At 62.0% G+C, this 16881-nt stretch overlaps 1 protein-coding gene across 7 annotated transcripts; it reads left to right on the forward strand.

Moving 5' to 3' along the window:
• Positions 1-1679: 1679 nt before the first annotated feature.
• Positions 1680-15887, forward strand: TNFAIP2 (TNF alpha induced protein 2). 7 transcript variants are annotated; one of them, XM_059879201.1, is made up of 13 exons: positions 2012-2132; positions 3775-3900; positions 4773-5133; positions 5424-6060; positions 8620-8734; positions 8871-8993; positions 9153-9253; positions 9844-9942; positions 10533-10656; positions 11510-11632; positions 11788-11943; positions 12130-12251; positions 14130-15887. In XM_059879201.1, the coding sequence occupies exons 3-13, from the start codon at positions 4788-4790 to the stop codon at positions 14269-14271; spliced, it is 2088 nt and encodes a 695-aa protein (XP_059735184.1). In that variant the 5' UTR covers positions 2012-2132; positions 3775-3900; positions 4773-4787; the 3' UTR covers positions 14272-15887.
• The last annotated feature ends 994 nt before the right edge of the window (positions 15888-16881 follow it).

Consider the following 16881-nt stretch of genomic DNA (forward strand, 5'->3'; position numbering starts at 1 on the left):
ATTGTTAGAGGGTTGCCCTTGAGCTGGGGGCTTCACGGAAGTGACCCTTGACCCTCATGCCGGAACTCAGGGAAAGGGGAAGTGACTGGGGCAACCACAGGAGGGCGAGGCAGCATCTCCCATGCCCTGGTTACAGCCTGGAGCTCGGGTGAGGCCCCGGGGAGGGAGTGCAGGCATCATGGCAGCTGGGTAAGGGGGTGCCTAGCCTGCCCGTGTGTGTTCGTTCTGCCCCTGCCCATCAGGGTCTGGGGCTCTGAGGGGGTGGTGGGTCTATGAGCCTGACGCTGTCCCCTCCTCCATGACCCAGAGCACTTTGGATTCTCCAGCGATTTCCCAATCTGGGATTAGAAGAGGAGGCTGGCAGGGAGGACTGAGGATTGCACAATGAGGCCACAGCAGACAGCCACGGAGGCAGTGGGCCAGGACCCCTTGGATCATGTCCTCATCACCCTCTCTGGCTGGATGAACTTGCTGTGGTGTGGGGGGCAGTCCTTTAGTCTTCCCCTCTATGCACTGGGAGCAGCTGGAATGACCCCCTGTGACCGTTGGTTCAGATCTGAAAAATGTCACCCCTGAGGCCACGAGGCGAGAAGGGGGTAGAGTCTGTCTTAGTGCAGGCTCCTGAAGCCCCCTCTTCCCACAACAACCCCCCTCAACCCCCTCCTACCCTGTCCAGAGACAGGATCAATGTCCAAGCCCCAAACTGGTCCCCGGCTGCCTTTCCCAAGGAGGAAGAGGAAGTTTTCAGTTCCAAGGGGCACCCCCTTCTCCCCGCTGCCTTGCCCACTTGGCTGTGCCTCCCAGGCTGCAGAGCTTTGTGCCCAGTTTCCAGGGGGAGCAGGGAACAAGAGGGGAGGGGGAAGGGGGGCACACAAAAGGGAGGGAGGAGCAGAAGCTCTATTAAGGAGCAACAAGGAAGCCGGTGCCCAGACGGGAAATTCCTGAGCTGCAAGGTCCTTTTCAGAGGGCAGGAATTTCTAGGATGTGAAACAGGGAAGAGGTCCTCTTCCCCAGCTCCCCTCCGGCCCCTTGACTGACCCAGAGAAACAGGCCTCAGATGGGAAACTGAGGCCCAGAAAGCAATGTGACCTGCTCAAGGATGCGTTGCGTTGAATGAGGACAAAGCCAGGCTAAGTGAGACTCAAGCCTGAGCTGTTGGGATCCCCACCTGGTGCCTTTAGGAACCTGGCCTGACCCAGCTTGGGTCCCAGAAAGGGAAAGCGCTTCAGTGGGAGTCCTGCAGGCCTGGGTGTGGGTTCGGACCCCCATTTACTGCCTGTGTGACCTCGGGCAAGTCACTCACTTTTGTGAGCCATTTCCCCTTTTTAAGGAAGGCTGGGTGATGAGAGTGTATGCCAGGCACCAGCACGGGTACTCTGGCAAAGGCTGACCAGCACCCGGTGCCTTAGGGAGCCTCTTCCATGGGGGCCACCTCCCCAGGGATGTGTGTGGACACAGTGACCCCCAGGGTGGGAACACTCTCTCCGGAAGGGGTGATCCTCTGAGATCAGCCTCAGAGTTAGGTGGGACAGTCCCCAGCACCTCGCGGGAGGAAGGGGACTCCCCACAGTTAGGGGTGAGCTGGGTTGCTAGGAGGTCCTCTGAGCTGCCCGAGGTGCTGGCTCTGTGACGCTGGGAAGGTGGTCCTGAGTGCAGGGCCCCTTCCAGTCAGCCAATCAGAAGCTGTTGTCGGACAATGGGTCAGCACCAAACCCATCTTGTCCGCTGGGGGGTGCGGGTCTGGGGCCCCACTCAGGCCTGGCAACAGCCAGCCCCGACACCCCGCCCAGGCTGGTGGGAGAGAGTCCCTTCCTGGACACCCCAGCTTGGCAGTCTTCGCCTCGATCAGGGGGTGCGCGCGCGCGGCACCGGACGCGGGGACCCGGGCAGCACACTCTCTCGGCTTTGGCCTCCGCCCGGGGGTTTTCCGCGGGGGCGGCGGGCGGGGAGGGCCGGCCCGACGGGGGTGGAGCCTGCGTCTATTTCAGGCGGCGCCCGGCTCTGCGGCGACAGGCTCGGCCCGGACACAGTAAGTGACCTGCGCTCGCGGTGCGTCCGGTGCTTCCGTCTCCAAACTCTCCACGCGGCCGCCCACCCGCCCCGACGAGACCCGCCTCTCCGGCCGGATCCCGGTAGGGAGCGGCTGGCGCGATGGAGGGTGCCCCGCGCGGAGAACCCCAGGTCTTCCGCAGTCCCCCTTCTAGGGAAACTGAAGCCCTATGGCTGAGCTGCTGCGTCAGGGTCGGGTTAGATGCACCCGGGAGGAGGGGCTGTGGGAAGGGGCCCTAGTGTCCCTTCCTTTGCAGTAGGAGGGGCGGGAGTGGCCCAGGGCGGGGTGGGGGGCGGCTGGCTGTATGACAGAGGCCGAGTCACTTCACCTGCCTGAGCTTGAATGTCTTCATGTTCAAGGACCAGGGGGGCTGGCGTGGACCTCAGCCCTGACCCGGGCGAGGAGAGTGAGAGTGTGTGTGCCCGCATAGAAACTGGGGGAGCTGGGCGGACCAGGGAGGTACCCCAGGCTGTGGCCACACGGTGTGATTCGGAGCATACCCCTTCCTGTCCGAGTGTGCCCAGCCACCGGCCTCGGCTGAAAGGAATGCCTCTCCTGCCCTTTTCTGTTGTGTCCGGCCACCAGGGTTAGCCTGATAGACACTGGGACACAAGACTCAGACCCTTACTGAGGCCTGGTGGGGTGGGATTCGGCCCGTCAGCTTCCCTCACATCCTGCTTTCAGCAGCACTGTGAGGTGGGGTTCTCCTCCCCATTGCACAGATGGGAAGACTGAGGTCTCTGAAGGCAGGGTGGGGTCTGGTCTACACCCTAGCGGATGGTACAGCCAAGCCCACAATGGTCTCTCTTTCTGCTGCACCAGCGGCCTCAGAGTGAAGGCCTGGGTGGGGGCCAAAGGGGCTGCTGCGGACCTTGGCTGGGGAGGAGATTTTGTGCCCCAGAGGCGAGGAGGAGGCGGCTATGCCGTGCTGGGACCTGCAGGAACCAGGTCTGGAGTCTGGCGGGAGCCTCATACGTGGGGGATGGAGGAGGCGGGGCATTGAGGGCAGAGGTGAGGAAGGTGGTCCGCAGCCACTCAGGAGGGCCCTCCCCCTCCTGTGGCAGCGGAGGGGAAGGTGTGCGGGGAGAGGTGGGGCCTGGGCCCAGGGTGAGGCTGAGCGGCCCTTGCCAACCAGCTGGACCAGCTCCTGCGGGTGTCTGGCATGAAAGCGAGATGGATTGGGAGGGATGCTGGGGGAAGGGATGGGCAGGGCAGAAGTGCCCAGTGGCCTTGCACCTGGGGACCCTGGCTTTGGGGCTCCCCGGAGGACCCTCAGCTTGGTTCTGGAGGGGAACTCGCAGTCCAAATGGCACCGGCTGGCAGCTGAGACCCAGCAGTGTAGGACTCTGCCCCCGGTATCTGGTGAGGCTGTGGGAGGGGAGAAAGCCCGGCTTCCTGGCCACTGAGTGGCTCTGGTCAAGCTCGGGGCTTTGGGAAGCATTCCTGGGAGGATGCGCGAAGGTGGCTGGGCTGCTGGGAAGGCAGCAGGGGATGTGGAAAATCTGACGGGCCTAATCCCACCTCCCCACCTCCTGCCGCCTCAGTTTCCCTTTCTGCAGGGGTGGATCACCCTGTCTGCCTTGCAGGGCTGCCGCAGGGGCGAGTTGAAGTCGTGCTGTGTGAGTCACGACTTGGTGTATTTACTCTTGGGTGGTGGGGCAGGCCCTGTTACGGCTCACTCAAGTTACCAAGGAGGCCCGTTCCCCTCTGCTCCCCTTTCCCAGCCCTGCCCCGCTGCCTCCTTTCAGGTCAGCCGTGTTCCCCTCCACCGGTCCTGGCCTGGCTCACCCCATGGTCAAGGCGCTGGGGAAGGTGCTGCCTCTCTGGATGGTGGGGAAGCCCAGTTCCTGGTGAGCTGAGTTCCAAGTTGTTGACCATGGGGGCATTTTAAGCCTCTCTGAGCTAGTTACGTGAGATGAGGAAAATAACACCCCTCCTGGAAGGCAGTGCGGAAGTGATGGGACGGGCACTCAGGAAGGGCCCAGGAAATGGAAGCTTCTGTGGTGGTTACGTCACCCCATTTGGGGAGCAGGCAGGGTGAGGTGGAGCTGGGAAGCTCGAGTTTCCTGTCTGAGCTGCTGTGTGACCTCAGACAGGCCTGTGCCTCCTTGGGCTGCTTGTCCCTCCGACCTGGGAAAGGGCTTGAGGGGGCACTGTGGTTTCTGTAGACCTGAGCCCCCCAAGGTCATAATAGGGGTCTGGCCCTGCCTGCCTCGTGGTCCCAGTGGGAGCAGCCCTGTTTCTGCTCACTACGTTCCCCTGGGACCCCAAGCCACATGAGTCAAGAGAACAGAGCAGAACGGAGGATGGGGCTGGGGCCGGATTCCTGCCTCAGCCCAGCCTCTTGTGCCCTCTGACTGTTCTGGACCTCGGTTCTCGCTTTGTGCATTGGGCCAGAAGCCGAGCTCTGCCCACTCCCCCAGGGTCCCCAGCGAGCCTGTGGTCCCCCTCCCTGCCCAGAGGATGGGCTGACAAGGAAGGATTTGCCAAAATGAAGTCTCCTTCTGTCTGGAGATTCTGGGAGGGCCTGCGAGTTCTGCGGAAGTGGTCTCCAGGGGGAAAGTTAAGTTGCTGGTATCCATCTGGGCCAGGAGACAGCCAGAGCCCTGGCGGTCACACAGGTGAAAACAGATCAACCTGGCTGCATGCTTGGGCTGGGGAGCCAGGGGCCAGTCCCCCACGACCACTGACCCTCTCATTCCCTCCGCTTGTCAACCTGCAGGCCAGAGTCGGGGTGATGCTGAAGATGCTGACCTTCTTCCAAGGACTCCCAGGCCAGCAGCCTGTGTCCGGGGCCCCTGACTTCCCCAGAAGCGCCCAGAAGTTGCCCTCTACCTCAGAGGCAGAGTCTGAGGCCTCCATGTCGGAGGCCTCCTCCGAGGACCTAGTGCCATCCCTGGAGGCCGAGGTGGCCACAGACAGGGACGAAGAAGAGGCCGGCAAGAAGAAGAAAAAGTCGAAAGGCCTGGCCACCATGATCAGCGTCTTCACCAAAGGGAGGAAGAAGAAGGGTCAGCCCAGCTTATCAGAGACCGAGGGCGAGTCTGAATCCAGTCCGCGGCCGCCTGCCCAGCTGCCCACAGGTAGGCGGCAGCCCCTTCCCCAGGCGGGCAGGGTCTGGGCAGGATGGGGGCTCATTGGAGTGGATGCCCCGCTCAGCTGGGACACAGTGGGCAGGGCATGTGGGTGTTTAAGGGCGTCGAAGGGCCTCCCCTCCCTGCTTTCACCTGCTGCCCCTGATCTTAGGATCTGAGCCTGTGTGCCCTGCCCGGGCTGGGACACCCCGCATGATTTGGGGAGTCTTGGCCCCTGGGAGGTGAACTGGGCGGGTCTCAGAACCCCAGGCCACACTAATGCCGCGTCCTGGCCGCAGTGGAGGAGCTCAAGGCCGACCTGGAGCGCGGGCGGCTGGAGGCGGCGCGGCCTCTGCTGGCGCTGGAGCTGGAGCTGCAGGAGGCCGCGGCGGCGGGTCGCGCGAGCGAGGAGGAGCTGGTGCGGCGCCAGAGCAAGGTGGAGGCGCTGTACGCGTTGCTGCGCGACCAGGTGCTAGGGCAGCTGCGCCGGCCGCTGGAAGCGGAGCCCGAGCGGCTGCGCCAGGCGCTGGCCGTGCTGGCCGAGCAGGAGCGCCAGGACCACGCGGCGGCGGCGGCGGGGCCCCCGGGGTGCCCGGGGCTGGCGACCACGCGGCCCCGGGGCTGGCTGCAGCTGTGGCGGGACGGCGTGGCGCAGGCAGCCGCGGAGCGCCTGAGCCGGCGGCCGGCCGCAGACGCCGAGGGCCGCACGGAGGCCGAGCGCACCTTCCTGCACATGGGCCGCACCATGAAGGAGGACCTGGAGGCCGTGGTGGAGCGCCTCAAGCCGCTCTTCCCCGCAGACATCCGCGTGGTGGCCGCCTACGCCGAGAGCTACCACGCGGAATTTGCGTCCCAGCTGTCGGCCCTGACGCAGTTTGAGCTGTGCCAGCGAGATACCTACATGCTGCTGTTATGGGTGCAGAACCTCTACCCCAAGTGAGCTTGGGTGCGGGGTGCCGCCGGGCTGGGGTTCCCTGGGCGGGCAGGGCCTGGGTGTCACCACGTGCAGGGAGTCCCCTGGGAGAACGGCCCAGGGGGGGCTGGAATCAAAGGGACAGGGCCTCCGCTGGGCCTGCTTTGCCCTGGGAATCCTTAGTCTCTCCAGCCTCAGCGGCATCCCACAGTTGTGGAACCTGAGGCACAGAGAATGGGGGCAAGGACCTCATCTTTCATTCCTGAGTTTCCAGTCTGGGTTAGGGGGTGAAGCCGCCTGTGATCCAGAGTCAGGAAGGGCTGTGGCCAGGAGCAGGGGCCCTGGCCTGGCCTGGGTCAGCCCAGGAAGCCAGCTCGGAGGAGGAGGTGCAGGATTCTACAAGCCGCAGGAGGCAGCGGCCCTGCTCTGGGGCTGCTGACAGTCTAACAGAAGTAAGGGAGTCAGGCGAGGGGGAAGCGAGGACAGGCTGGGAGAGGCAGCGGGGGATGGTGTTCCTGGCAAAGGGAGCTGCCCTACAGGGCCCAAGGCTGGGCTGGGAGGCCTTCTGGGAGCACTGTGGTTCAATACCCCCAGCAGGCCCAGGGAGCACTCCCAGGCAGGATGGGGGGCATTGGGCCTGTTGGGGAAATCCCCATTGTGCAAGGTCTCTCCCAGTGGCAGAGCTGAGTTCTGGCCACCGAGGCCTGGAGCTCTCAGTTTGGGAGGCACCTGGTACTGCAGTGGAGAATCCCTGGTACCAACTGTATTCAGATGCAGGCATCCCCTGATACACTCAGACCCCATGCATTCCTGAGCATGTTGCTGCCAGTATCTTGGCTTTCTCTGCCCACCGAAGCTGGATAAGAAAATCCGGAGACAGAGGCAAGAACACAGCAGGCTCCTGCCTCCAGTACTGTGTCCCTGCCTCCATGAGGAACCTAGGGGATCATATAGCTGGGGGCTCACAGTCTGGGGTTGGAGATGAACAGAGGGGTAAGGATCCTGCATGCTTCTCCTCACGCTGTTTCAAAAACAGTCATCAGGCTGGCGTTGAGTAGCCTGGTAATTTGGGTCTGGCAGTCTGCTTGCTGCCATTTTGGTCCAGTTTGGGTCCGTTGTGTTTTGTGGACTGTACTGAGACTTTCTTTCTATAATGCAGAAGGAGAGAAAAACTCGAAGGGGTGGTTTGCAGAGAGGGCGCTATGAAGTTGAGCCCCAGATACAAAATGTTTTGAGGGGACGATAGGTGCAGCATGTGATTCTCAAATCAGGTTTAATCTTTTGATAAAAACTTAGTTACAGACTGCAGATCAGGAACAGGTAAAGAACTGGAGGAAAAAAACAGCACAACACCTCTTTTTTCTTCTTTTTTCCCTTATTTTACTGCAACAAGCATGTCTGCCATTCGTACAAGCTGGGTGGGGAGAGACTTAAACCGCAGTGTGGATCGGCTCGGGGTTTCTGGTAGGGGCTGGCCCCGCCTGTAGCGTAAAACCTGCAGGAAGCCTGGGGTGTAGGCCCTGTTAGCGATGTCTGAAGCTCTCAGGGATGTCAGTGGTCTCGGTTGGTGCTGGTGGCTCAGCCTCCAGCAGGGGCCCAAGGAAGGACCAGGCGGGGGTGGTGGGTGAGGAGCCAAGGAGAGCAGGGGAGCTGGCCAGGGCAGGGGATGCCGGAGAGGCCCGCCAGCCGAACCGGTTCCTTCTTGTTGGTCCTGACTCACCAGGAAGTGCTGGGCCTGTCCCTTCTGCCCCTCCACTTTCCTGTCCCTGTGACCTCAGGGGCTTTCACCTGGGGCCCCCTGGGGTCAGTGCAGGGGGACGCTGAGCCCTGAGAGGGGGCGACCAGGGTGGCTCCATGGAGGCCCGTGTGGCCAGAAATCTGGGGAGCAAAGGGACACAGCACATCCAGGCCGGGGTGGGGGGGGCGCGGGAGGCAGAAAGGGCTATTCTTGAGCCTCCGGACAGACAAAGGCCCTGAGGAAGTGCCAGGGCTGGGCAGTCCCCAGGAGGCTCTGGGACCCAAGGGAAGCGCCACAAGGATGGGTGGATATGCCTTGGGACTGGCCCTCCTCTGAGGGCAGCACAGCTGGTCTGGGGGTGGGGGGAGGCGGGGCAAGGCTGGTGGGATGCAATGGGAGCACTGTGGGGGATGGAGGGAAGGAGACAGAGGGTGAGAAGGGGAGTGGGAGCCCTTGGAGCAGGACGATCAGACCGGAAATGTGGTTCTTCCCGCCCTAGCGGAGAGGAGGGACTGTTGGAGGCAAGGCAGGGAGCCCGGGAGGAGGGTCCTTTGGTGTGCCAGGCGGGAGATGGGGGCTGGGCTGTGGGGTGCCTCTGGCAGGGTAGCTCGAGGCTGATGGGTTTCGGGAGCATAACCTGGAGTAAGAGTGGATGCGGCTGAGAGAGTGAACGGAGGCAGGGTGATTCTGGGATTTGGGGCCTGGATTGAACTGAGATGGAGAGGCAGGGGTGGGAGGCACAGGAGGGAAGGCGACTGAGCTGTGTGCAGGGCTCTGGCTGGGGCGGGGGCTGGGGTTGGGGGGACAGTGCTGGTTTTCCTCAAGCCAGCCCATCTGCCCACAGCGACATCCTCAACAGCCCCAAGCTGGCGCCCGAGCTGCAGGGAGTCAGACTGGGGACCCTCCTGCCCCCAACCCAGATCCGGCTGCTGGAGGCCACGTTCCTCTCCAACGAGGTGGTGAGTCCAGGGCCAGTGCCAGGCGGGGCTGAGGCGGGGTGGGAAGGAAGAGGAGCGGGGGGCGCGGGCAGGGAGCCTGGCAGGGATGCCCCCGTGGGCTTCGCCCTACCCTGAGCGGGCCCCTCCTCCCCTCCAGGCCAGCGTGAGGGAGCTGACGGCCCGAGCTCTGGAGCTGGAGTCAAACCGCTGGACCAACGATGAGGCCCCGCAGAGGCTGGACGGTCACTGCCACAGTGAGCTGGCCATCGACATCATCCAGGTAGCACCCACTGTGCCGCCTGCACCGGCCTCGTCCCTGTGGGCAGACGGGCCCGCCACTGAGCACACACCCCCTTGCTCCATGTCTTACCCACGCCCACCCCTGCCCCAGCCCTAGAGCAGGCAGGCTTCTGCTCAGTTTCACCCCTGACCCCTGCAGATCATCTCCCAGGGCCAGGCCAAGGCCGAGAGCATCACCTTGGACCTGGGCGCGCAGATAAAGCCCTTGCTGTTGGAAGAGCTGGCCAGGTTCCTCAGGAGGTGGGTGATGGGCATACATGCCTGGAGCGGGGCTGGGGGCTGAGGAGTCCTTGCCACCACCTCTCTCAGAGCCCCAATCCCTCCCTTGGGCCCCAGGTGGGGATCTTAGCTAGACCAGCGCCCCCTCCCTGCCCCTAGGGTGTCTGTTATTATGAGCAGGAGTCCTTGTCCCCCTGCACCACCAAACTGGGCGCTGAGAGCCTCAGGTCATCTGACCACCCCGCCCCCACCTTGCTCAGCAAATCCCCTGGAAGAGCAGCCTCCGACTGCAAAGATGCCCCCCGAGGGACTGAGGCCCTGGCCTCCCCTTCAGGTGATGACCCGGGTCTGTGACCCCAGAGTTATGGCTGCCAGCCTCCCTGCCTCTGCCTGCAGCTCTAGAGGGGCCTGGGGGCTCTGCCGCATCCTCTCCAGCAGCTCTGCAGGGGCCCTGGCCCCGCCTGGCTGAGCGCTGAGCTTGTGAAGCCAGTTCCGGAATGCCTGCTGCGTCCGGCCCACATGTGGAGCAGGAGGGTGATCAGGCAGCCACCGAGGCTGCCATTGCCCCAGTGTTTGTGCTGCTCCTACGTGTGCCCTTTCCCTTTCACCAGCTACCAGCACGCCTTTGATGGATTTCTGGAGCGATGCAGACAGCTGCGCAATTACAGGGCCAATGTCATCGCTAACATCAACAACTGCCTCCCTTTCCGGTAAGGGCGCTGGGCAGTGGGGGGAGTCACTGCGGCTGCCTGCCTGTGTTGGTGGGGGGGGCCGGGAAGCCGGAGGGGGGTGGGGGTGCAGAGGGGAAGGGGTAGGTGTCTGGGATGGGGGATGGGGGAGGGAGGAGGAGCAGCCTAAGCAGAGATGTTGAATTAAAATGAACAGGGTGGAAAGGAAATACCCAGGCTTACAGCGGCAACAGCGAACATTTGTCTAGTGCCGGTGGGTCAGGCGCTCACGCGCAGGGCTTCATTTATCCTGTTAGCAACCTCGTTAAGTAGATACAGTGACTGTGTCCACTGATCCATGCGCACCCTGAGCTATGGAGAGGCTGAGCCACTTGTCCTCAGTTAGAACAGGATGTGGTGTTAGGTGGGTGTTAGGTGGGAAGGCTGGGTCCCGCCTAGGGAGCCTGGATGGAGTGTCTTGGTCTTGCTGCCACCGGGCCTGGGGAGCCAGGGAGGGTTCTAGAGCGATGGTTTAGGGAGATTCGCCTGGGGCTCCCGGGCTCTCTGGGTTTAGGGCTGCAGGCTGGGCGGGGCTGGGGCTGGCGTGACCTCCCTGCCTCCTGTGTTTCCAGGACGTCCCTGGAGCAGCAGTGGCAGACACCGCCAGACCTCCGGAGCTCCCTGCTGAGGCCCCTGAATGAGCTCAAGAGCCATGGCTTTGATACCCTGCTCCAGAGCCTGTTTGGGGACCTGAAGGTAGTCCAGCCTCCTGCCCCCCGGCAGTGCTGAGTCTAGTGCTTGGGGGGGCTGCGGGAGGGCCTTGGACGGTGGGGTGGGGGGGTCGGCGACAGAAACGAAGACCTGGCTCGAGGAAGGCGCGGCACGGGGCAGCTGCAGGGAGGCCCGTGATGGGGCCATGATCCGCCCTTGACATCACCCCCGCTCAGCCTCAGGCTTGGCCTCAGAGGGCCACTTAGGGCCCTGGGGTGCGGAAGAGAAGCCTCAGCGCCCCTCCCTGTTGGGACTCCACCTAGTCTTCAAGTTTGCCTGTAGTTTCCCCTGAGGCCCCCAGGCCCTCCTGCCTGACCCTGCCTCCCAGCCAGGAGGCTCAGAGCCTCTGGTGGCTCCCGCCACATCTGCGGGGCCCAGGGCATCCCCAGAAACCCTTGGTGCCTGTACCGCAGGAGGAGGCGGGGGTCCTAGGGGAGGAAGGGGGGCACTCCCTGCCTGCCCCCTGGGGGACCCCCCCTTGACCCCAGTGCCCACGGCTGCGGGTGGCCAGGCGGTGACCCTGGATGACTCGGCAGGGCCATCATCATCATAGGCCCAGCCAAGCACAGGGCTTTGTTTAGTCAGGAATTTATTTATCTAAGGAGGGAGATGCTGGAGAAGGCCTCAGGGCAGGCAGATGGCAGTCCTGGCTGGTCGGCCTTGGAGAAGGGGACCCAGACCCGGCCTCCACTTCCTGTTGGAGCGCCCGGGGAGTCTTTAATATAACCCGACCCCTGTCCCGGCCCCGTGTGTGTCTGTGCGTGTCTGTGCGTGCGTGTCTACTGGGCTGGCCCGTCCTCTGCCGGGTGTGGCCACACAGCCTGACCCTCTCTCGCAGCCGCTGTTCAAGAGGTTCACGCAGACCCGCTGGGCTGCCCCCCAGCAAACCCTGGAGGAAATTGTCTCCGCCGTGGCCGAGAGGATGCCTGAGTTCTCAGAGCTGCAGGACTGCTTCCGGGAGGTGAGGGGGTACTGGGCTGCCGGCGGGGGACACGCAGGCAGACGTGTGTGTGCGCACACCCAGATGTGCTTTTTGCTCTGGCCACTGCCCCTCCCTGGACCCTGGCCTTCAGGGAGGTGGTGGGTTCCCATGGCCCTGCGCACTCACCCACCCAGGAGCTCCTGGAGGCGGTCCACCTGCACCTGGTGAAGGAGTACATCGCCCGCCTCTGCAAGCGGCGCCTGGTCCTCAAGACGGCAGAGCAGCAGCAGCAGCTGGCGGGGCACGTCCAGGCCAACGCCCAGCTCATCCAGCAGTTCTGCACCCAGAGTGTAAGCCCCCGCCCACCCCCTCAACCTCCCACGGCGGTAGGCTGTTCTCCTGCTCCAAGCTCTTCACGGGCTAGGACAGCCTCTCTGGGCCTCTCCAAACCTGATCAGGTCCGACCTGAGCCTCTCTGGGCCCCTGGGCGCGCTTCTGGGCAGGGCCAGCCTCTCTCAACAAGCCTGTGCCTGCAGGGCTCCCGGGCCACCTGGCTACACGACGCCCTCCCCACGCTTGCGGAGATCATTCGCCTGCAAGACCCCAGTGCCATCAAGATTGAGGTGGCCACTTACTCCACCTTGTACCCTGACTTCAGGTGAGAACCGGGACCTCCAGCACCCAGGGAAGGCAGCGTGGCCCTGTGGTTCCCCGCTGCAGTCAGAGCCTGGAGGGGCGGCCAGAGTGAGTCCCTGAGGGTGGGCAGAGTGCAGATAGATACTGGCCACTGTGCCCAGATCTTTACAGCAGCTGTTCACTCGGTCCTTGCTGCCACCTGCTAGGGCTAACATTCTTCATCCCGGTCGTCCAGATGAGACTTGGGAGGTGTGAGGAATGTGTCCAGGGTAAAGCAGCTGGTCAGTCGTAGAGCCGAGACAGCAAAGCCAGGCATCCGACTCCACAATGCATCCTCTGAGACTTTCCTTCAGAAGGGGATCCGAGACCAGAGGGACCACGGACCTGCTGGAGGCCGTGGCACGTCCATAGTGAAGCTGGGGTCCGCCGGTCAGCCTAGGGGTCCTCAGAGGCTTGACCTGTGTCCTGGGGCCTCTGTTCTAGAGTGCAGGCTCAATCCCTGACTGCCTGAGGATCTGGTGAGCCAGGGCAGCAGTCTCTGTGGGTTGAGTCCTCTGGTGTGGCCGGCCTGTCCCCGCATAGCCTGGTCCAGCCACTGGCTGGTCTAGTCCACCTGTTCAGCCACCCATCCACTTACACACTCACCCGTCCAACTACCCATCATACAGGCACCCGCTTACCCATCTGGACGCCCATCTAGCTATCCAGCCATCTGGTCACGCACTCATCTACCCATCTGTCTGTCCTTCGATCTATCCATCCATCCACCCATCTAGTCATCCACCTGCCCACCTATCCGTCTATCCATTCATGGATCCTTGTATCCACCCAGCCGGCCAACAGTTATCAAGTGGTCTCCTACTAGCTACCCGGCTGTGTTTAGGCACCAGGATGGGAGGAGGTACAAGACAGACCAGGCCTTCTGACAGACAGATAGTCAGATGAGGGTTAGCAATGATGAGGTCATCCGGCGAAGGAGTACTATTTGCAAGTTTTAAAGATTGTTTAACCAAGGTTGTGAATGGTGGGAGGTGCTGACTTTAGAGCTGGAAAATCCTCTCTGGGGAGGTGACTTTTTAAAACAGTTTTTATTGTTTACTTTTGGCTGTGCTGGTCTTTGTTGCTGCGCGAGCTTTTCTCTAGCTGCAGCAAGTAGGGGACTGCTCTCGAGTTGCAGCGCACGGGCTTCTCATGGCAGTGACTCCTCTTACTGCAGAGTGCGGGCTTCTCATGGCAGTAACTCCTCTTACTGCAGAGCGCGGGCTTCTCATGGCAGTAACTCCTCTTACTGCAGAGCGCGGGCTTCTCATGGCAGTAACTTCTCTTACTGCAGAGCGCGGGCTTCTCATGACAGTGACTTCTCTTACTGCAGAGTGCGGGCTTCTCATGGCAGTGACTTCTCTTACTGCAGAGCATGGGCTTCTCATGGCAGTGACTCCTCTTACTGCAGAGCGCGGGCTTGAGGTCTTGAGGGCTCTTGAGCACAGGCTCAATAGCTGTGGTCCAAGGGCTTGGTTGCTTGGTGGTATTTGGGATCTTCCCAGATCAGGGGTCAAACCCGTGTCTCCTGTACTGGCAGGTGGCTTCTTGACGGGGAGGTGACATGTTAGCTAAGTGCTAAGGGGTGAGAAGGAGCTGGTTACCTCAAGGCCCTGGGGATGAGCATTTGGGAGGAATAGCCAGTGTAAAGGCTGGACCGGGCAGGAGCTTGGCACCCTCTGGAGGCACTGTGGCCGGTGCCACCCGAGCGCAGTGGGTTAAGCAGAACGGGGCACCCTCGTGGGTAGGGGGATTGGCTGCCGGGCCTTGTGGCTCCGGCCAGGAGTCTTGGGTGCTGGGAAGGGGTGTGAGCAGGGGTGTTGGTGAGCGGGCTGCACTGACGGGACCCTGTCTTTGACAGCAAGGGCCACCTGAGTGCCATCCTGGCCATCAAGGGGAACCTGTCCAGCAGTGACGCCAAGAGCATCCGGAGCATTCTGGACATCAACACGGGGGCACACGAGCCCTCCAAGGCCCTATTTTCGCTTATAAAGGTTGGTTAGCTTTTCCTGTGTACTGATCTCCTTAGGAGCGCCTCTCAAGCATGGGACACCACTCCACTGCAGGCCGTCAGACCGGCACCAGTGTCATAGCCCCGCAGCCCCTCTGGGAGTCCTGCCTTCTGCTGCTGCTTCTGCCCCGGCCTGGCCGAGGTGTGGGCCCCTGGGTCACTGGAATTGGACAAGCCATGGCATGTTGACCCCTCCTGTGGGGCAGGAGCTGTGGAGGGGAAGCTCTGTGGATGAGAGTGGAGCTTGCACGCCCTGAAGGAGGGGTGAGGAGGTTGTGTGGCTCGGGGACCCAGCTCCGGGATCACCGCCTGTCCGCGAGGTCCTGCCACACCTGCCTGAGGACTGCCCTGCTCAGGCTGGGTCTCCAGCCTCCCCAGCTCCTGCCCAGGGCCCGAGCCTCACCCCTCCTGCCTTCTCTGGTGCAGGGTTGCATCGAGCCGGCCTCAGCCTCTGAGTAGAACAGAAGGAAGAAGTGGAGGAGGAAAAAGGGAAAGATGAGCTCTTATCTTGAAGGCGTGGGGGGACTGGAAAAGGGCCTGTGGGATGACAGGGCAAGTGGGGGCAAAGCCAGTGTCCGAGCCCCTAACCCCCTCTCTGATTCCCCTCAGGTGTCCCCTGAGGACGGGCCTGGGAGGGCCAGGACCTGCTGGGTTTTCTCGGGGTCTGCCTCCCCCGACAAGGTGCAGACCCAGGGATGCCTCTGTGGGTCCTCCCCTGGAAGTCAGGCTGAGGTCGGGGCAGGGCCATCTTGACCTCTGACCCCTTGGCTCTGGGTCAGTTCCCTGTTGCCAGTCTAACAAACTTCCACAGCTTGGGAGCCTAAAACGAGACCTTGCTTTCAGTTCTGGAGGTCAGCAGTCTGACGTGATCTGGTGGGCTGACCTAGGCGGTTCCTCTGGAAGCTCTGGTGGGGAAGTTCCTTGCTTTTTCCAGTTTTTAGAGGCCAACCTCCCATATATCTTGGCTCGTGGCCCCCTTCCATTTCCAAAACCAGGAAAGGCCAGTCAAATCCTTTTTGCATTCAGCACTCCCCTCCTACCTCCCTCTTCTGATTTAAGGCCCCTGGTGGTGACCTTTAACCCACCAGACAATGACCTTTGACCTACCCAGGCACTCCAGGATCCTCTTCTGATGTTAAAGTCAGCTGATTGTTAATTCCACCTGACAACCTTAATTCCTCTGCCGTGGAAACTAACATAGTCACAGTCCCAGGGATTAGGATGTGAGCATCTTTATGGGGTGGACATTATTTTGCTGCCTACAGCCATCACCCATCCCCTGCCCTGTGGAGTGCCTTATCCTACCCAGGAAAGCAAAGGTTCACTCATCCTCCTCGGCCTGGGGCAGTGGAGACCAGGCGTGACCCACCCCGCCTGTGCCTGCGGGAACGCCCCTCTGTGACTGGGTTTGTAGCCGGCCCTCATGGACTTGTTCCCCTCTTTCCAGGTACTGTGGCCAGAAATTGGCCCGAGTAGATGGTTCATGAAGGCCTTTGTACGTTTGCATGTTTGATGTTATTATTATTTTTTGATAGCATGCTTTTGTATGTTTTTTTAAGAACAAACTCTTGGTTTTTATAGCTTAAAATAAAGCTGATTTCAAAAGTGGCTGTCGAGTGATTTCTCTTGGGAGAGGCTTTCTCAGCCTCTTGGGGTCTGGCAGACTCTGTCCCCCAGCGCCTCCTGCCCAGCTCTCACCTGTGAGCGTGACCTTTGGGAGGGTCTGCTGTGGGCCAAGGCCCCTCACTCCACCCTTCAGTTTCCTCACCTGGAGGTGGTGATCACGAACCTGTCTGACGTCCCCCACAGTCCTTTACAGAAGAGGGGGATGGCGACATTTCAGCTCCATGCATCGGGCACAGTGGGAACCGGCTCTCGTATTCCTGGAACTGACCTTGAAGGGCCCAGCTGTGATTACAGCTGGCCCCAGCTCTCCTCCACACCCCCATCCTGGCCCAGGATTTGGAGAAGGGCAGAGTCCCTGGGAGGCAAAGGGGAACCTTGGTGAACTCATTCCACAGAGCTGGAGGCGTGTGGGGTGGGCGGGCGGGGGAGGCATGACTAACTCCAGCTGGAAACGCCTGGACATCAGCGGCTGGAGCCAGAGGGAAGGCCCTTTGGGATGAGATGCGGGAGGGATGGACCCACTGATCCTGGGGAGCACCCAGGGGAGGGGGAGGGATAGGCCACCCCAGGCTGAGCTCCAAGTGTGGGCCCTGGGCAGGTTGGAGCCTCAGGGCTGGGGGATGGCCAGTGGGTTTTCCGCTGAGTTCTCCCTGCGGAGCTCAGGAGGAGGAGGCAGGGGGAGGGGGGAGCTCATGGAAGCTGAGGACCAGATGGAAAGTTTCTGATCCAGGCAGATATTAATGAACCAAAGAGAATGGACTTGGGCCCCAAAATGCAGAGGGTGCTGAGATGCACCCCCCAGCCTCCCTGCAGCAGGGTGGGCCAGGGTCCAAGGAGAACAGAGGCGGTCAGAGGCGGGGCCCTGGGGTCGGGGAGCCGGCCGGGTGGACTCGATGCTGGCGCTGTGGGGGGCGCCATCCATGCTGTCCCTGTGGGAGGGGGAGAGCCGCTAAGGTCCCGCGGGGTCACCAGCTCC

This window comes from Bos taurus, chromosome 21 (genome assembly GCF_002263795.3).
Source record: "Bos taurus isolate L1 Dominette 01449 registration number 42190680 breed Hereford chromosome 21, ARS-UCD2.0, whole genome shotgun sequence".
NCBI classification, from domain to species: Eukaryota; Metazoa; Chordata; class Mammalia; order Artiodactyla; family Bovidae; genus Bos; species Bos taurus.